At 42.0% G+C, this 18,824-nt stretch overlaps 2 protein-coding genes across 12 annotated transcripts in view; both read right to left on the bottom strand.

Annotated features, from left to right (window-relative positions):
- The window catches only part of flncb (filamin C, gamma b (actin binding protein 280)), a 39,605-nt gene extending 29,210 nt beyond the window's left edge, over positions 1-10,395 (bottom strand). For 6 of the 9 annotated variants that reach the window (XM_026362671.1, XM_026362672.1, XM_026362675.1 and 3 more), the window contains exons 1-3: positions 9,499-9,880; positions 725-973; positions 368-465 (exon numbers count right to left, since the gene is read on the bottom strand). In XM_026362671.1, the coding sequence (XP_026218456.1) occupies positions 368-465; positions 725-973; positions 9,499-9,880 (729 nt within the window). Of the gene's footprint in view, positions 1-367; positions 466-724; positions 974-9,498 lie in introns of all 9 variants that reach the window. The other 3 variants (XM_026362670.1, XM_026362679.1, XM_026362678.1) reach the window with 2 other exon arrangements.
- Positions 10,396-11,505: 1,110 nt separating this feature from the next.
- The window catches only part of LOC113163160 (coiled-coil domain-containing protein 136-like), a 19,298-nt gene continuing 11,979 nt past the window's right edge, over positions 11,506-18,824 (bottom strand). For 2 of the 3 annotated variants that reach the window (XM_026361525.1, XM_026361526.1), the window contains 2 exons: positions 17,634-17,748; positions 11,506-16,654 (listed from right to left, as the gene is read on the bottom strand). In XM_026361525.1, coding sequence (XP_026217310.1) covers positions 17,644-17,748 — 105 coding nt within the window. In that variant the 3' untranslated portion in view covers positions 11,506-16,654; positions 17,634-17,643. The remainder of the gene's footprint in view (positions 16,655-17,633; positions 17,749-18,824) is intronic. The other variant, XM_026361527.1, reaches the window with a different exon arrangement.

Here is an 18,824-nt window from a genome sequence, read left to right as displayed (position 1 = left end):
CAGAACTCCGGCAGGTCTGCAGAGAAACACACTTTCTCCTGGTTGTCGCATTCGTCTCTGTGCAGGTTTAACAACCTGAGTAAAGTTCAGTTCCACATTTACAGATAAAGTGAAGAGAAAGTGAACCAAGAACGTCTGAGGATTGAGAAACAAAAACACAAAGCGTAGACAAGAGAAAAGATTTTGACTCTTAAAAAAAAGTTGTCATGTTAGGAAATCAAAGAACTGAATATTTTTAAAATGAGAATTTTCTAGTTTCTCTCACTTCAGGGTTGTTGGCTGGTAAACACCTGTGTCATTAGCTCCACGTGTCGGAGGTGTGGAGAGGTTTAGATTTGTCACAGGACTCCTGACAGGTGGACGTTACCTGGGGCACTCCGAGCCAGTCGTCAGCCTGCTGCATGGCCTCCCGGGCGTTTTCCACCGGCTGACTGGGATCCCAAGTTTCCCAGTCTGGACACAGACCTGAAGGCAGCACAGGTACAGTTTAGGTCAGCAGGAATCTCCTTTTCTCCTTTTCCAGTCAGTTCTGTCCAAATACATTTTCCTTGAAGCAACTGAAACTTTCACTCATTTGCTGCAACGACTTGAACTTTTCTTAAAGTTCTCGTCCGAGCACAAATAATCAGGTTTAAGCAGATTTCCTATGTAGAATTTTAGGGTTTAATTACAAACACAAATGACTAAAAACAGCTAAGAAAAGACGCAAAGGTCCAGGACTTACCAGGGGCGCAGTTGTCCACTAGAGCTCCCAGTGCTTTGCCGTCCCTCCAGTCTCTGTGGAAGTTGGTAATGGGGAGCTGGGGCACCTTGTTCTGAATCCAGCCCAGCAGACGCTGTTTGGGGGTCAGCTTCTTGGCATCTCTGTCATCCTCATCTTCCCACATGGGCATGGAGATTGAGTAGTGGAGGATCAGGGTCCAGATAAGACCCAGGATTAGTTTCAGGTTCCCATCCACGATGGCTTTCGAGTCTAAGGGACAGAGAGGGCGTAGGCTGCTGTGAATAACCTGCTGTAGCTCTAGTGTGGAGACGGTACAACTACTGATTCTACTGGACTGGATGAAAAAGACATCAAGCAGAGTCTCCTACAGTTTGTTCAGGATCCAGAATCTTTGCAGATGATTTATGTTGGTCTGATCCATGTGGACAGAATATTATATTAAAACAGTTTGATTTGTTTATGCAGGTAAATAAAAAAATGTGCTTTTCAGTCATTTAAACATAACTGAGCGCAAAACAACATCAACATTTACAGTAAAACATGTGATGAAGCACAGATGGTGCTGAGGGTGAAACACTGGTGTTTGTCTGCAGACATCAACCGACACAAAGTGAAGTTAAGATGGAAATAAAAAGATGTTAGAATTCAACAGTTATCCCTCACGATCTCTGTGTGCTTACAGACTTTCTGAGGGAACTGATTGTGACTCTACGATCACGAAGTTGTGGAGCAGTTCCAGTACGTCCCCTAGACCTCCTCGCCAAAATAAGAGTTCAGGCATAGCAGTGAGTGTCTTTCAGCTGCAGTAATGTGAAAAGCTTCATCCATCAACTGCAGAGAAGAGATCTGCTGTAGGATGATGTCATGGTCACAGGTCTGAGGAATGAGGTCAGTTTAAATCGGAAACACATGCGCGCACACACGCACACGCACACGCACACGCACACACGTCCAGGAATCTGAGGGAGTAAACTGAAAACTGATTTAGAACAAATCTCTCTGCTTTATTTGAGCTGTGGACGGAAGTCGTCACGTTTTCACCAGCTCAATGAAAACCTCGTGTTCCTCCTGTGATGTGAGTGAAATGGAGCCAGTTCAATTTTGTGATGGATCGTCCAATCAGGAAACTTCACAGCAAAGCGCTGGTTCATAAATCATGTTTCTGGCTGCAGGGCGACGTCAGTTCCTGCAGAACACAGAGCCATCTGCTCATTCAGTTTGAAACTTGAAACACTTCGGGTCCTTTCAGTGTTTTCACTTTCACTTCACTCACTGTTTACACATCTTACAGGCAGATGCATGCGCGACATGAGCTGGTTGAACAGGAACAGCAGCACCAGCGGTGAACATCAGTGTCGGCACTCGCTCTGAACGGTTGAATTCACCTGCTACTTTAACTCCTTTTAGTGAATATATAGTCTTCAGCTCTTTCTGCTGTTTCAAAATCAGTGACAGTGGGAAGTCTGCTGCAGTTTGTGTGTGTTCATATTTGAAGTGGACTTTGGGAATCACTGTGGAAAAACTGGGAGTGAATTTTTTTCCCTTGTCTCGTGGACACAATCATGAAATCATATTTTCCTTCTGTGAGCTCAGATGACTGTTATTCGACACACGCACTCAGGAAGCTCAGTGTCCAGAGATTAGTCAGGTCCAGTGTTCAGACAGGAAATGTTGTGATCGAAGCGACGCTGTAATCCCTCCCCAGGAAACAGGAGCTGCTGCAGTTTGTCTTTTAGGTTCTGGACTCTGAACAGATCCTGGACCACACTATGATCCAAAAGCTGCAGAACTCAGTTAAAATATCCACAGAGACAGAAAACAACCACAAAGAGACACAAAATAACTGCAGGGAGACAAAAAGAAAAAACAGATTACAAATCACATAAGTCGAGATTTTCAGCAGGGCTGAGATTTGTCTGCAAAATCAACCCGTCAACACCTGGATCACACCTGGAGTAAGTAAGTGACCTTAATTTATTCTGGTGCGTTTTGGCGCAGCTCATCTGTTTGAACCCGTCCTGATTAACATCCGCTGGTTGTCAATGGTTACCAAACAAACAAGCTAAAGGTCGCCCTGCTGAAACAATGGAGTCCTGACAGAGAGGCTGCAGAGTGCCTGAGGAAAACAGCCCCCCCTTTGTCTGCACAGGCGGAGAAACTGTGTAATGTGACATTTAGAAAGAAAGACTTTATGAGGCTGCAGAGCCGAGTTAGGAAGAGATGGAGGAGAGAGGAGTCTGTGGGAGAGAGGAAGCAGAAAAGATGACGACGGAGGGAAAGAATCAAAACCAGATTAGCAGATGAAGCCGTGTTGGTGTTTCTCTGCAGAAGGAAATGTTCGTTACAGACACAAACAGGAAGCTGGGAGACAGAACAAACAGCACGCTGATGATCTTCTTACGGTACCTCAAACCGTCAGTCACACCGTGCTGTCCTGCTCCCGTCAAAACACTGACCGCAGACTTAACATGAATTTGATGTCACACCTATCCTCCGACCATGTGAGCAGTGACGTGTTGCCCGTTAGTCTCTTTATTCCGATCCTCCTCTACTCCCTGTTCAGTCCTTCCTCACCTGTCTGGAGTCTGTCTCCGTCTGAGAAGCTGGTGCCTCTGAAAAAACAGTTCTGTTGGTTTGTTCTGTTTGAGACCATGTATGTCGGTTTCACACCTCTTATTGATAAATGACTTGTAGAATTGTTACAGAGGAGAACTCCCTCTTTGTTATTTGAAAAACCCAAATTTAAGTAAGAGGAGGTTTACTGGAAAGTCCAGACAGGAACGATCAGGAGGCAAAATCAAGCTGCACAACATGATCGACACCAGAGAGGTCTGAGACGTCCAAAAACAAATCTAGACAGGACAGACGGCAAGCAGGCAGAGACAAGGCGCAGCAGATTATCCACATCCTGCAGCTGTAGATGATCCAGCAAAGGGGACGAGGTAAAACTGGTCTGAATACAGACTCTGGTTCATCAGCGAGCAACAGGTGAAACAGTCCGAGGACTGAGGCGGGCCGGACAGAGAGATTCAGAGACGATGATGACGCCAAACCTAATTCAATTCAATTCAATTCAATTCAGTTTTATTTGTATAGCGCCAATTTACAACAGAAGTTATCTCAAGGCACTTTACAGTGTTTAAGGTTTAAGACCTTACAGAAAATATTTATACAAAAAATTATAGAGAAACCCAACAATCCCATTTGAGCAAGCTTTAGGCAACAGTGGAGAGGAAAAACTCCCTTTAGAGAAAGAAACCTCCAGCAGAACCAGGCTCATAGTGGGCGGCCATCTGCCTCGACCGGTTGGGGTGAGTGGAAAGAGAAGAGAGAAAAGAACAGCAGGCAATAAGACAACAACAAGCATCAAGAACATTGGGCAGATGAACTTGATTCTGGAGATGTACAGCTCCAGGCCGAGGATACCTGCAGAAAAGTACAGAGTACTAATGGCACCTGCTGGTACCTGAGGGTTTATGTCTGGTTTGGACAGAAATGTAGAAACATGTTCACGTTCAGCAGCCCTGGACCTGTAGGTCTCCCTCAGAGTCAAGAACAAAACCCAGGTCAGGTTCAGACAGAAACACGTGTCCTGATCTGTCCTGTAACAGAGGAGCAGGTGGACGGCAGCTGGACAAATGTTGTTTGTCCTAAAGAAGCCGGAGAGCAGCTATTTAAACACACACCTGGGACTTATAAAAACCTTAGGTGAGCATTTCCAACCAACAGCTGGGAGGGGGGGGGCAACCTGGTCACTTTAACCCCTTCAGGTCCTCCTTCAGTTTGACCCGATGACCTGGTCGAGGACTCGAACCTGTGGTGCGTGTGACATCCATCAGAAAACACGGAGAAGGAGTTAATGTTTGGAAACACGACAACACTGACTGGTGTGTGTGTGTGTGTGTGTGTGTGTGTGTGTGTGTGTGTGTGTGTGTGTGTGTGTGTCTGTCGAGGATTTGCTGCCCCCCCTCCAGCTGTTGGTTGACAGACTCAGACCAACTGTGACGACAGCTGACAGACACACACACACACACACACACACACACACACCATGCTCTTCTCCTGTTGACTCCCACACACAGGCAGCATTCATCACCCCCCCCCCCCCCCCCCCCCCCCCCGCCCCACAGCCCTACATCCTGGTCATGAGGTTTGTTGGACCGAGGAGGGGGGTGGGGGGTCCTGACAGTAACTGAAGTGAACCTTTGTAGTGAACATTAGTGACAGTCAGCAGATCACACTGCTTCAGTGAGAACGTTTCATATCAGAAGTCCATAGGAAAAACTGCTGATTTTACAGAGTCCTGCTCAGCGATGCTGCTCTTTAGAAATCCACAGAAACACGAGTTTGAACGTGGCTGAAGGAACCAGCTGCATCTGAAGGAAGCACAAACAGGGAAGCAGCCTCTGAGCCGAGACGCTGTTTTTAAAGATTAAAGAGAGAAAAGAAAATTTGTGTGATGTCATCTGTGGCCTGATGATGTCATGGTGTTGTCATCAGATGACAGTCTGCATTACACACCAGAGGAATTGGGGTATGACAGATTTGTACCAGACCAGGGAGGCTCTAAAGTGCATGGCCTTTAACCAAGTGTAGGGTCTGAGTAACGCACGTGCATCAAACAGTTTTCACTGAGCCAGTTCCAGATGTCTTGTTAGAACTGTTCTATTGTAAAACTGTGTTTTGTTAATCCTGATTTCTGACAACTGGGTCGTTCTCAGAACCACGTGGTTTCTCCTGAAGGAAACCTGAGCTCGTCATGGCTCAGAGAGAAAGACGGGGGACGGGCTGATCTGGTCTACGGGCCGCTCCAGACTAGTCTCTGGAGTTAAACCAGGGTCTGCAGGTTTGTGGTCCTGGTCTTGTTTCGTGTTCCAAGTGCTGCCGGACCTGAGCTCAGTCTGTGACAAACACACAGGCGCACGGCTCTGAATCGCGTATGTGTGTTGGGGGGTGGTGGGGTGTGTGTGTGTGTGTGTGTGGGGGGGGGGGGTCCTGGCTTCAGTTTAACATTCCTGTGCTGTGACTGCTCCAACACATGGAAACCATTACAGAAAGAGAGTCTGACACAATGACCCAGAACATGTTCCCGTGTTCACACTCGGTACACTACAAGTACTTTTACCTAACTACTGCAATTAAGTTCAAATCGACAGTACTTGTACGTGTATGTACTATATATATATATATATATATATCTATATATATATATATATATATATATATATATATATCTATATATATATCTCTATATATATCTCTATCTCTATATATCTATATCTATATCTATATAATCAAAACAGTCCACATCGACAACAGCAGGAAGAAGCTGCTCACATGTGAGAGTAAAACACAGAAACACAGTACATCTACTGCAGAAACAGAGTAAATCTACTGCAGAAACACAGTAAGTCTACTGCAGAAACAGAGTAAATCTACTGCAGAAACACAGTAAGTCTACTGCAGAAACACAGTAAATCTGCTGCAGAAACACAGTAAGTCTACTGCAGAAACACAGTACATCTACTGCAGAAACAGAGTAAATCTACTGCAGAAACACAGTAAATCTACTGCAGAAACACAGTAAGACTACTGCAGAAACACAGTAAGACTACTGCAGAAACACAGTAAATATACTGCAGAAACACAGTAAGTCTACTGCAGAAACACAGTAAATCTGCTGCAGAAACACAGTAAATCTACTGCAGAAACACAGTAAATCTGCTGCAGAAACACAGTAAATCTACTGCAGAAACACAGTAAATCTACTGCAGAAACACAGTAAGTCTACTGCAGAAACACAGTAAGTCTACTGCAGAAACACAGTAAATCTACTGCAGAAACACAGTAAATCTGCTGCAGAAACACAGTAAATCTACTGCAGAAACACAGTAAATCTACTGCAGAAACACAGTAAGTCTACTGCAGAAACACAGTAAATATACTGCAGAAACACAGTAAATCTGCTGCTGAAACACAGTAAGACTACTGCAGTCTACTAAATCTCACACAACCAGAGTCATGAATCATCTGAAAAGTCGAATCTGAACGAGGGGCTTTGTCTCAGGGTCACGTTTTATCATGTTTTGCTGGATCCTCGTCAGCAGCCGGATCACCACCGGATTCTTTACCAAACTTTTCCAGTTCCAGAGTTCATCTCTCTTCCTTAACTTTAGAAACACGACTGTTTGATGTCTGGATGTTTGTGCACTAATCGAATTGAACACAGTGATCAAATGGACTTTACTTCCAGGATTCCCCGAGTTCTGCTGTGACTCCGTTTCTGTCACAGACTGGTCTGAACTGAATCCTTCTCGCTGGATCTCTGCTCGTTTCCTTTCTCTGGTCTATTTTCAGCAGCTGTTGGTGGAGGGACCGCAGAGCTCAGCTGTCCTGCCATCAATCACCTCCTCCACCCCCCCTACGAGACACCGTCCCCCTTCCAGGCCTCACAGACCCTCGACGACCGTCCTGTGGCTGTAGAGTAGCAGCATGTGAACCACCAGCAGCTCAGTTACAGGTTACAGGTTTGATGTCTGTGAGCTTCAGATGATTTTCAAAATATTGGTCCGATAGAGACCCTTAGAGTCCATCTCTGCAGCTTCTACTTTCCTGAATCACTTTCTGATTCTTTTACGTCTCCACTTACAGTCATAACACAAATCTTTTGAGATTTCTAACATCTGGTTCAAACGGTGTCGCCTCCTTTATACATCATTTACTTTAACACATCATTTATAAACTTTACACAAAAACACAGAACCGATCACTTTACAGTAAAAAGGTCATGTGGTCCAGTAAAATGTCAAATTAAATTGAAATGTTAAAGTTAATGATACAAATTACAGTTTAACCTAAGTGTGATTAACATCAATTTTACATCATTTACAGTGTGTTTACAAAACTTATCTTAGGAGTATTACTATTGCAAAAGTATTTAGTATTAAATATGTAGTGCACAGTAAAACAGTATTGACTATATTGGGTGACTACTAGCTGCCTTCAGTGGTTTTTCTTTATTTTTATTTTTTACTTGGAACCACGTAGTCAACAATAACATGTAAATCATCCCTGATATGTTTTATATTTTAATCATCATATTTCACATTGTCCAGAGTAGTTACATTTAGCTTTGGCACACTCATGGCATTCTCCCATCAGACTCGTGAGTCGTCACCTGAAGTGGTTTTGTGGTTTTTGGTTTGTCCCTGTTTGCTTTAGAGCTACTGTACAAATCTACATCGTTGTTCAGGACAGTTCCTGAATGTGTGGTTCCCACTGTGAAGCCTGGACGAGGAGGTGTGATGGTGTGTGTGAGTGGGGGAGGAGGTTGCTGCTGACACTGTTGGTGATTTAGTCCAAACTGAGGGCACACTTAACCAGCAGAGCTACCACAGCATTTTACAGGGACATGCCATCACATCAGGACAATGACCCCAAACACACCTTAGGCCATGTAACCCGGCCCCCACAATCACCTGATCTAAATACAACTGAGATGGTTTAGGATGAGTTGGACTGCAGAGTGAAGGAAAAGCAGCCAATCAGTTCTCAACGCCTTTGGGAAACCAGGTGACGACCACATGAGGCTCACAGAGAGAAGGCCCGCAGTAGGAAGACACTTCCAAGAAGGAGAAATATGAAACACACTTTTACTACATAACTCAATATGTGTTATTTTATTGTTGTTTGGACGGTTTTAGTATTAACGCACAATGTTTTAGAGACATGTAGAGAAGTAACTAGTTACTTCTTTTAAAAGTCATACTGGAATTTAACGTATGAACAGAATTATTTCATACGTGTCCTGTTGTGTGTAGTTACTCAGTAAATGTCAAAGAGAATGACAGCACCACTGAATATATGAGTCTTCAGATTCTGCTGCTGCTCAGCATTAGTGAGTCAGAGCTCAGGATAACAGTTCAGGTCTGTCTGTTATCTGATCTGCTGGGGGTAACCCTTCTGGAAAGATCCACCTCGTCAGCCCTCGTCCCTGCAGAACCACTAACATGAGCGGTCAGCATGTAACAGCTGAGACTCTCAGACTGAAACAAACATCAGTGTGTGACCAAACCACAGGAATGGTCGTCATCACCGTTAACACCACAAATTATGAAATGAAAAGATGCTTTTCTCGTTTTATGTTTCACAGAAATTCAACTGTTGCTTCCACACAGCAGAAAAGACATTTGTTTCTCCAGCTGCAGCTTAACGTTCAGGAAAAATCGGAAACTCAACCGTGATTTAACCCTAAAACCTAAATTTTCATTAACAACTTGACCTTAAAGGGGTGTCGACATGAATTACAGTGTTTTGAAGGGATTTAGTGGTTTGATTAGGCTGTTTTCAAAGTACAACAAATATCAAACAACATCTCTGAACTTGGGTGATTTTCTTATTTGGCCAAAGTTAAAATGAAGTTCTACTCTACTGTACTCTATAGGGGCAATATGGCTTAAAAACAGAAATGGAATAGTTAGGTCTGATTTGGAGTTCATCCCAGAAGATTGTGGGAATTTCAGCTTGTTGACAAATTACAATTGAAACCTGGAGTTCCACCTTTAAACAGAAAAGTAGTGATGATGAGGTACATGGTAAATATCGGGGGGGGGGGGTCAAACGGCTGATGTGATGAGCTTCTACAAACTACCGTCACACCTGGAGCTCAGACTGAACTCAAACACACCTGAGCAGCCGTCTCTGATGCAGTTGTGGTGCGTAAACTTTGCGTAAAACCTCTCCAGACAAGCCACATGTGCAACTGATCCACTTACCGATGGAGACCAGCTTGATGTGTTCTCTCTCCAGGAACTCCAGCGCCACAGAAACATTCTCCAGCTTCATCTGCCTGAAGTTGGGTCGGCTGTGATACTTCCTGTACATCTTCTTCTGGCTCAGCACCTCCAGCAGCCCGATCAGCTTCAACCCATCGCTCAGGTCCTTCTGCAGGTCGTTGATCCGCTTATTGACGACCTTCAGGTGCTCATTGCACCACCTAGTGAAGGTGTTCTGCTGGATCTTCTTCCACGGAGCGTCCTCGGCTAGGTCCTTCTCGGTGGCGGGCATCTCCTCCTCCTCTTCGCCGATGTCCGCGGTGCTCTGGTAGAAGTGCGCAGGCAGCAGCTGCGGCTCCAAGTAGCCGCTGTTGTTCATCATGGTGCCCCCTTTTTATAGCACAAAGACGAGTGGGAAGAGAAGAAAAGTCAGAAAAAAGAGAAAAGACGAGGGAGAAGTGGAGCTGGAGGGGCAGTGCCAAGCCTGCGGGGAGTGACACCCTTCACTCGATCACAGAGCAGATCCAGAATCAGTGAATCCAGCCTGCTGGACACATGGGCTCCTGTGGACAGAAAGGAGCTCAACAAGGTCAAAACGAAGCAAAAGTAGACAAAAGTGGTTTTTCCTCCGCACGGACTGCACGGGGTCTAGGTCCGGGTCCTGAGGCGCAGGCGGAGGCCTGGAAAGAGCAGGGACTACGGGTGGAGGAGAAGTGAATCGGAGGTTTAAAAAGCTCGGCGTCACTCAGCTGGACTCCCAGGAATGCCCCTGCCATGACCATATACAACTGCAGCCCGGGCATCCACTAATCCGACCGCGATACGGAGCCCGCAGCTCATTGGGCGGCGGCCGGGCCGCGGGGCGGGGACAGCCCGGACCCCCACCTCCACTGGACCCGGGGCTCCGCAGCCACGGTGACACCTCCGGGTATTTTTAGAGGCTCCACGCCGGAGACAGACACCGGAGGCCCGTTTGTAAAAAGCTGCTCCTGAAAACACGGGCGACCAATCAGATCCCAGAGTCTCCAGGAATAAAGAGATCATGAAATCAGCTGTTTGGATTTGAAACGGATTCCAGCTGTTGAAGCTGAATCCTGATGAGTGAGGAACAAACAGCTGACAGAGCCCATCTTCAACATGTTGTAACAGACTGACGGGGGTTTCTATTCCATGAACACATTTACTGACATCTTTAACTCTGATGTTGCTGAAAATGAGTCCATTCATAGGTTCACTCTAAATTCACAGTCTGACACGTCTCCGTCAGCTGGTTAACCTCAGGTGTCTGTCATCAGGGGAGTAAAAAGCTCTGGGCCACAGATCTGATGGTAAATATAGAGACAAACCTAATTTAAAGTGGAGTTCCTGTGATTCAGTCGTGATGCTCTCACACGGTTCAAATACAGTGTGCGGTTAAAGGCCTCTGACAGGGACACTGCTAATATTAATAACCACCATGAATTAGAGTAGATGGGGGGTGTCCAACCATGGTCCAGTGGATCGAGGACCAGGGCTGGACACACCGGAGTAGAACTAGGGACAGTTTTCACCAACTAATTTGTTAATTACTGAATTTACGGTGAAATTCAAAAGAGACATGCCAGAAACGTACATTTCAGTAACAACAGGGTAATACTGAAGTGATATAGTAATAGAAATGTAACGAGGGGTAATGTTTTGTGCAGTAATGATCAGGTTAGGACGTGATATATGTAGGTAAGAGGAGGCCAAACACACCAAGAGCTGCAGTAACAAACAAACCGAGTGTGTCCTGTGAAAAACAACTAGTTAATGTCTAAACTAAACTTGACGTCACGTCGTATATCTTGACGTAACATGGTGAAAAGTTAGACACATAACGTGATGTAACCTAAGGTGGGGAGCGTTACATAAAAAGGTAAAACAACATGATTTAACATGGCAAAACATGGAAGAGTGCATTTTATCAACGGCCCATTCCAGAGAAATGAATTCAATGATATGCAAATGCACATTAAAGACAAGATAAACTGCTTTTTATTTGTCAGTTCATTTACAAAATGTACAGGTTCATTTAACAAAGCCATGAAAATACAACTCAGACAAACACTGGTCCTTTACAGAAGTCACCTGGTACCTGACGGTCACTAACAGATGGAAACACACACCGACGACAATTCATCTTGTGTCTGATGATCTTCTCTAAAATCAGATCTTTCAGGTGCATTTTATATTTGTTTCTGTGTCCAGGACACATTTCAACTGGAGACAGGGAAACTGTTAGCGTAGCAGCAGGAGATGCTAAACAAACAGCTTCGACACCAGCTGCTAAAACCACTAATTCTCTTTTTCACCGTTTCCTACATTTAACGTTTGAAATCAGACAAAGCGAGTTGTTGAAAGGTGGATGGTTTTAGGTGAGGCTAGGCTGTGTTTTTCTACCTATCAATCCGTTACATTAGCTACAAACAGCTAGCATGATGTTAGGGAAGTTATTAACCAACAGCGCCAAATAAGATGACAGGCAAAGCTAAGCTAGGCTAAACCCATCCAGTTATAAAACCACTTAAAATAAAAACAGGTACCCAAACACTACCTTAGTCATGTGCTATTGTTGGTTGATTGTTGATTATCAAGTACGCTCAACAGCGGCTAACTAGTAAAACAGTTTCTCATTGATTTTAGTCTTTATGCTAAGCTAAGCTAAACACATTGTGATAATACCAACTAAACATCAGGTGCCAGAAGTTGTAGCTAGAATTTTAGGTAGCGCTCTGTTGCTAGCCAACAATGTTTTTGCTAAGCTAGGGTAAATATGTAAATGTAGAATTCTTTCAGTTTCAGTTATTTTAATGTTATTTTTTAAGGCGGTGTGTATTCATGTTTTTGTGCTGAAATAAACTAAATACTTGCTATAACACCAATTAGCTATGAACAGAAAAGACTATTGTGTAGATTGTGTAGCTACAGACAACTAGCAGATAATATTAAACAGCTAACGTTACGTTAACCTCTCAAATTAATATAACATATTTCCACTGGACTCCACTCACTTTGCCACTCACAACATGCAAATCTAAAAAAGATGAAGTTGTTTTTAGCAGTTTCCTTGTTTCCAGTCGTTGTGCTAAGCTAGGCTAAACACGCCCTGGATGAAACCTGCTGAGCTGAAACATCTGACTCTGGGGAAGACAAGACGTTTATTAAAGGATGCTATTTTTATTTACTTCACCACAAAAATGAACAGTCTGAAGTAACTAATGGAAGAATTGGATTACAGCGCTCATGCTACCACTGTCACATTCAGCGAGCGGAGTCGAACTCTGAAGCTGAATCTAAATCTACTCATCTATCTTCATGCAAATTCATTAAATCCAACATGCAACACTGAGCTGTGGACAGTCCGCTAACATTTGTCACTACGCCACTAAGGATGGAGTGATGTGGTTTCCTGGTGCAACAAATCCAATTCAGTATAAAATCCTAAAGATGTCACTTTGTGCAGCAGGATAAACATCTGGAGTTGTGTGGTTAAAATAAAAAATCGGAACATTTTCATACTAGTTGTGCATCAGAATTGAACATCAGTAAACCAATAATCAGTCCATCCCCAGACTCAGTTTTTACTGCTACAATACTGCAAAAACTAATCAGCTGAATGAAAAATAACTTCAATCTTTAAACAAGCACCAACTGTGTACAATACAGTAGAAACCATTAGGAGTCATAAAAATAAAGTACAGTAACATTTACATGCAGCTTCCAGGAAGATTTGGACTTTCTACTAAATCCTGTCACTTGTTATGCTCATATTCACATTAGTGTTAGAGGTATAAAAAAAAGGTTGCACGTGTTGACACACTACTGACGCACTGAGACACACAGTACATGAAGCTGTAGTGTCAGCTCTATGGAAGCCCAGATACACCACAAATACTAAAGAGATTAAATGTCAGGAAAGACATGAAACACCCAAAGACACATATGTCTTTAAATATATTACGTTTTTAAGATTTCTGAGTTCTGAGAGAGACAAAATTACTGAATTTAAATAGTAGGTACAACTGTTAGCTCACTTTATGAGATTTACTAAAGCAAAATCATGTGATAGTATGTAAGTCAACTATTTGGCTTCCTATCACATTAACTGAAACTTTTGTATTATAATTCAGTATCTGAGATTATGATAATCTCAGATACTGAGACTGAATTATAATGCATCATAATTTTACTTTAGTTAGAAGGACTTGTGTAATCATTTTGACTCACATAAATACATTCTATATAACTATTTGTCTGATTGCCCTTTAGTAATAATCTCATTAAAGTAAGCACACGTCTAATTGTCATGCGAGAACTACACCGAAAGGTCTTAATAATACATGTACATGCCGTTTATCATGTGGAACAATGCAAAGCCAGTTCATTCTAATCAGTGTTGTAATATTAATTATAACATGATTCAATTGTAATTCCTACATCCTTTTATAGGCCGTAGCCTCGTCGTGTTAATGCCACTTCATTTAGCTGTGGTTTTTATCATTCAGTACAGTGTTGTAGATATTTTATAAGTAACATAGAGGATTTTCTTTCTTTTTTTTTTTTTTATTTAACAGTGATTTATGGTGTAAACAAACTGGAATGCTATTGTTTATTTGGTAAAGATCAATAAAAATCAAGACAGTTTTAAACGCCTGATTCCAACCTGCACGCAAAGGTTAGACTCATTAGTTATAAATCTGATCATATTTCTTACGATTTCATTATTTGGTCACCACTTCAATGTAAACACAAACCATCAGGATCCACTTAAAAACTGAAACTTGTCAATGTTCAAATAAGAGAGAATGATAAAACAAAGCTATAAAACCAGAATAAAAAGTGTTAATTTTGGTCTGTCACAGAAAAAGAAGATATGAGAAATATTTTTGTTCAGTTTTGGACTAGAGTTTGAAATCTGACCTTCACTGATCTCTACAGCCCACAGACAAATCTCCACACACAAGACTGTTCATTTTAGGAGTAGATAAAATACAGTCTGGTAAATAGCTGCACGACATCTTTAAGGAAAAAGCAGGCATCAGTTGTTTAGTGGCTCCAAATTAAGAAATGAAAAGTAAAGGTACCTCAAGGCTCCAGTCTTAGTCCACCTACATTTACAAAGATGATGTAAATTATCAGCTTCTCCATATTTTTCTTATCTCCTGTTGAATCTTTATCTCAGTGAAGATAACTGACAACATCCACACTTAATCAATCATCAATAAACTGAACTTTTACAAAAGCTGTTGTGCTTCTGATGCAACATTTTGGCTCAGTCTGTTCTTCTGATGATGAAGAAAAGCAAATTTAACATGGATTTACATTTAGAAGATACAGTTGCTACTGTACTTATCCTCACTTCAGTTTACAACTGATGTCCCACAAGGCTCTGTTCTTGGTCCTCTTTACATTTTTAATAATAGTAGCATAAACACCACTTTATTCACTCTGAGATGTTTCCCAAAACAAAACAGTAATGAGAAACACCTTTCCCTGAAATAACGTAAACTAACTTAAATAATATCAAGCAGCTCTGGCACAGTGAAATCAGTCGATACAAATACTTTCTCTCAGAAGTTACAACCATATCTTTCTAAGGTTTAAAAAAGTGCTTTTTACTTCTGTAGACGCCACCTAGTTGCACTATAAACATACAAATAGACATTTGTAATTCTTCTATACATTGGAAATTTCTTAAATCTGCAGTTTTCCGATCATGCTACAAAATTTGGTAAACAAATAATTGTTGGACAAACACAATAAGGTAATATACTTTTCTGCAGGAGGAAAGCAGGGTGATTATGTATTAAGAACACCGCAGTAAGTTTGATATGCTACCATTTCCTCTGACATCAGTGTAAGTCACCAAGTGCAAAATATGTTTTTATGCAGTTTGGAAAAATAAGGCCAAGAATTTTAGTACCAAGACTAAACTTCACAAAACATAGCTCAGGATTATTTTTTAAGTGTTTGCTACCGTTTGCCTAAATAATATATTAATAAATGAAATAGCTGTTGAGTTTTTGAACTTTTGAGTAAATCGAAATTCATTATTTTGACATTTTATTAAATATACCATACATTGTAAATCTGGTGATTGTCGGACACCTCCTGTGATGACACTAAAGTGTGATTCAGCTTTTTGATCAGAAACAAAAACATGAAGTTTCTGATATTTATATTGTGTGTAACAAACGATCTGCAGCATCATTAACAGCTCTGTGTGTTTTAGCTCTTCATATTCTACTTGTGACATGCTACTTCGTACTTCTACTCAATGAAATACTGTACTTTTTACTCCACTACATTTACTTACTTTGTAAGTAAGTAAATGTGTACTTTGTTACTGGTTGGTTTTCATGCAAAACATTTAAGCAGTTGAACTAAGATGCATTTTTATAGATGAAGCAGCATTTAACAAACAAAAGCATTTTACTGTTACCTGCTTTAACAGTAAAATGCTGCATTAATGCATCAGTATTAATTTAACACTATGATATATAATGATGAATGATGAAGTCTTGAAGTGGTTACTCTGCATTTGAGAACTTTTGTTTTCGATACACTGAGCATATTTTACTCATGATTACTATGTACTTTTACTGTTCTATTACTGCTCCTACTCAAGTACAAGGATCCTAACACATTTTCCACCACTGAGCTGATTGAACAGATGAATCATGAACATTACAATTTCTGACTTGTTTGAGGTGAAAAATCCCTTTTCATTGATCAATGTTTCTAACCTTAAAAGAAAATACAACTTGGTTGAACTTTTCAATTATGATGGAAGATGTTCTATAAGCACATTAAATAAATCTGCTGACTTACTGTACAACGACAACCTGCAGGAGGAGTTAAAAGCCTTTATGATGATGTGAACTCAACTTATTGCTTTTCCCTCCAGCACTCACTGTTGTCTGCAGAGTCCAGGTTTTGGCGGTGCTGTCACACTAAACACAGCGATGCAGCAACATGTATGAGGGCAGCGCTGGATGGGTGACAGCAATTCCAGAGTTTCCAACGGGGTCCCTTCCTGTAGTTCTCAGGTCCTGGTGAAGCTGGGGACGACCAGAACTACGATGGCTGCCACAGCGACTGCTGCCACCACCAGGTTCCAGCCTTTAGTGTCAGTCTGCGGAGAGTCAGGAGCATTAAAGAGCTGCTACTATGACTCTTTCAGTAAGTAATATTTTCTAAATTTGAAATAGAAAATAGATTCCAGTGTCACCCTAATCCACCGCAAAGCTTATTTTTTATCTTTTCCACAACACAAAGTCTTTAACACGACACAGTTACAGAAAGTCAGTGTGCCACGATGAAGAAAACAGATTTCAGAGTTCTGCAGCAGAGTCCAGAGATGAGTTGGTGTTTTATCACCTTCACTTCCCTCATCCCAATATTTTTCACTAGATTGAAAAAAGGTCTGTGGTCAACATCGGGTCAACAGATTGTCACATTTCATTCTACAACCTAAAATCCATGAATAAGCAGCCCGCTGTTTTTTATACACTTTCACATGTCTGTCTGTTGGAGGCGAGTGACAAAATGAGACGGCATTAAACACCATGATGCTCCTCGTTTGTCAGTTGACACAGCCGAGATCATACATACATAAGGTCACGCCAAATTTTCTATCACACACCTTAATGGACGTGTGAGCTCGTGAACTGGCCTTAGTCCTGTAAACAGGTCCCATCACTAGTTGACCTTTAGTAATAACAGACCTCCTCATTACCACAGTAACAAGAACAAGCTCAATCCTTGCGCCACAACACTGGCAAACCTGGAAACCTGAGCTACATGTTTGTGATCAGAGACACAAACTATAAAATCAGTGCTGAGAGCTTGTAACTTCATACAAGTATTTAATATGTCCGTTTCTGTTTCATGCTTTTAAAACATGAAACCTGTGAAAACCTGTAGCACCACAGACCAGTGCTGGGTTCCACTTTATATCTCATGAATAAGCAGGAGCTTGCACTTTGGTGTCACTATACACTGTCATGCTTTTGGTTTCACACTATTCCACTGAAGGAATAGGGCCCACAGAAAAAACATCTAGGCTGGTACAGAAACAGTTCTGTATTCAAATGATTTGGACATGGCCATACCTGGTCCTCTCTAGGACGCCAGCTCCTCCCACCAGCACCAAATCAAGGCCACTATTACAATCATTCCTATGAAGGGGATGGAGAGGACAGGGGGCTCAGACGGACGAGTGCAGTTCTGGGAAGAAGACAAAAGGAAGGAGTGTGGGGGTTTGGAGAGAAGAGTGTGTAAGAGGAAATAAAATCATAAAATAATCCAAATACGAAGAAGATCAGGAGGTGTGAGGGAGAACGACAAGCAAGGAGCAAAGAAAGACAAGTGATTTGATATAAAAAGGTGTAAAACAATGGAGTGAATAGAGAATCAGGTGTGTTGAGCATCAAAACCATCAAATTTACAGAGAATTTGATCAAGTTTAAGTAAAGTTCATAAAATAAAGGTGAAGACGAGCAGATGAAGAAGAAGAGGGAGGAAACAAAGAGCAGGCGATTAGAGAAGGACACCAAAGATGGTTAAAGACGAGATGAAGAGCTTTGGCAGCAGTAACAGAAAACATCTGCATCATGTCATTTAAAGATCTCTGCTGACACTCAGATGTGCTGCTTTCACAGTTTACTCAGGAGCATCAGCAGCTCTGCAGAGTTTAACTGACGTAAACTATGCAGTACGAGAGTGTAATCCGATGAGAGGAGCGAGGTCACAAATCAAGAATGTCAAAGTCTGTGAGATGCAATGCCCTAGGTAAGACAGGTAAACTCCACGTTTAGGCTACAGTCATTCAGTTTCAATGACAGTCTGGTCTCAATTCTGGAAAATGAAATCCCAAGTCATGTCACAGAAGTTGCAGCTCCAGTCTCACGTTTTCACTCAAGTCCCAAAACAAGACTAAACTAATCAAGTCCCGAAAATTTCAGACAGACAAGTCGCACATGTAGACTCATGATCCTGATGTCCTAAGTCCCAGTCAAGTTCCAAGTAAAGACAATCAAGTCTTAAGTTTAGTTGGAGGCTCTGACATTAAAATTCCAAATCTATTGAAGTCTTAGGCAAACATCTAGTGTTGAGTGTTGAAGTTTACATCTTGCACAAGGTCTCTGTCAAGTCCCAAGTCAAACTAAGTGCAAGATTAAAGTCAAGACACATAAAGAGAGGGTGGTTCTAAGTTAAGTCCTTCATCAACAATATTAAGTTCCAACATTAATTCTAGTTGAAGGTTCCAAAGACGATTTGTTTGATGTCAGAAAGGCAACGTC

This window comes from Anabas testudineus, chromosome 23 (assembly GCF_900324465.2).
Source record: "Anabas testudineus chromosome 23, fAnaTes1.2, whole genome shotgun sequence".
Taxonomy (NCBI): Eukaryota; Metazoa; Chordata; class Actinopteri; order Anabantiformes; family Anabantidae; genus Anabas; species Anabas testudineus.
The sequence above is the reverse complement of the archived record's forward strand: the minus strand, read 5'-3'. Positions and strand labels throughout refer to the sequence as shown.